This window comes from Dipodomys merriami, unplaced genomic scaffold (assembly GCF_024711535.1).
Source record: "Dipodomys merriami isolate MVZ:Mamm:240054 unplaced genomic scaffold, mDipMer1.0.p SCAF_443, whole genome shotgun sequence".
NCBI classification, from domain to species: domain Eukaryota; kingdom Metazoa; phylum Chordata; class Mammalia; order Rodentia; family Heteromyidae; genus Dipodomys; species Dipodomys merriami.
The window spans coordinates 881720-883243 of record NW_027206006.1 but is presented as its reverse complement, the minus strand read 5'-3'; the positions used below and the strand labels follow the sequence as shown (position 1 = coordinate 883243).

Genomic DNA, 1524 nt, shown 5'->3' with positions numbered 1-1524 from the left:
CCTTAAGCCCACCAATTGAAGACCACCGCTGAGTGGTCCCACTATGAGTGACCTATTACAAATGATTACATATGATATTACCATAAAGAACAAATTAATTTAAAGGTCATATAACTGTAACCAATGAAAAATATGCCAAACCTGCCTTGCATGGCTTGTATATATAACTCTATCTAATCTACCCCTATAAAAACACATCCTACCCTGAGCTCAAGGCTGTTCCTACTTTCCCAGTGGAAGGAAGTGGTCCCATGTGGTAGTAATAAAGTTCCTAGCTCGGCAGAGAGTGTGCGGGCAGCCGAGATGCCACAGCCGCCCAGGGTCTCCCAGCCCCCAGGCCCTCGCAACCCCCCGGGCCCCCGCAGGCCCCCGGGCACCGCCCCAACCCCGGAGCCCATGCGGCCCGCTGGGATGCTGCTCCGGCCCAGGCGGCCGCCACCGCTGGTGCTGCCCTCGCCGACAGATCCCATGGGCGAGATGCTGCCGCCAGCTGAGGACGCACCAGGGACCCCACCGCGGGCGGTGGCGCTAGCCCTGAGGCAGGTGCTGCGCACTCCCGCAAAATGTCCTCGCTGCTACAAGTTCCTCAAGAACAAGGTGCCCAAGGCCACTGGCCAAGCGCCCGGGCCCTTGGACGCACAGATCCACGAGCTCATGGGGCTGCTGGGCGACGATGGGCCGGACGAGCGCGCCCGCCGCCGCCCCGCGGGGCCGGGGTGCCCACAGCATGGCCGCCACCCCGCCCCCTCCGCGCCCGCACCAGCCCTAGATGAGCCAGGTAGGCAGGCGGCCGCGGGAGAGGGAAAGGGTCGGCAGGGCAAGGGGGGGGCGTGGGGGGGGGAGGGCGATTGGGGCTGGAGGCTGGAAGGGGCGGCCGGGGCCGGAGGGTCAGAGGCCGGAGGGTGGGCTGCAGCACTGACCCTGCGCTCCCTCCCGCAGCTGCCGCATCGCCCTGGGCCCCTGCCAACCTCTTGCCATCGGCCGCCACACCATCGCTGAATGCTGCCCTGCTGCAGACGCTGACGCACCTGGGCAACATCGTGGGCATGCTGGGCCTGCTGCGAGACCAGCTGCTGACCCGGAACCAGCACGTGGAGCAGCTGCCTGGCTCCTTCGACCAGACCTTGTCCCTGGCCCTGGGCTTCATCCTGGGCAGCGTGGCCACCCTGTGCGGCATCCTGGGCAAGCCGAGCTAGCCACCCCGCCACCCCCCCACCCCCAGCATTCAAGAAAGCCTTTTTGATAAAAAAATAATAATAATAAAGTTCCTAGCACTTTTATCTGGGTTTCGTGAAGTCTCTTTTGGATCCAGGATATAATAGATGTAGGCCCAAGTGAGATCCAGGACCCTGGGCCTTGAGTTCAGGGACTTTGGACTGGTGTCAGAAGAGCCACTCCCTAGGGGACAGCTGTGGAGAGAAGTTCCTAGCAGGAACTTAGAACTCAAAAGCCTCTAGAGGTAAGTTGAAAAGCCTGGCCAGGTATAGTGGAAGGGGCAGAAGGGGAGGTGGGATGCAGCAGAAC

General features: G+C 61.7%; 1 protein-coding gene across 1 annotated transcript; it reads left to right on the top strand.

The window, feature by feature from the left end:
- Window positions 1-303: 303 nt before the first annotated feature.
- On the top strand, window positions 304-1196 carry LOC138808158 (undifferentiated embryonic cell transcription factor 1-like). The gene is made up of 2 exons (XM_069994109.1): window positions 304-778; window positions 940-1196. Exons 1-2 carry the CDS (start codon window positions 304-306, stop codon window positions 1194-1196), a joined length of 732 nt encoding a protein of 243 aa, XP_069850210.1.
- The last annotated feature ends 328 nt before the right edge of the window (window positions 1197-1524 follow it).

Bases quoted from the DNA above. Each gene is read 5' to 3' on its own strand.
- LOC138808158 (XM_069994109.1), top strand. From the start codon at position 304: ATGCCACAGCCGCCCAGGGTCTCCCAGCCCCCAGGCCCTCGCAACCCC. The intron at 779-939 runs GTAGGCAGGCGG...TCCCTCCCGCAG, and splicing joins ACCAGCCCTAGATGAGCCAG to CTGCCGCATCGCCCTGGGCC.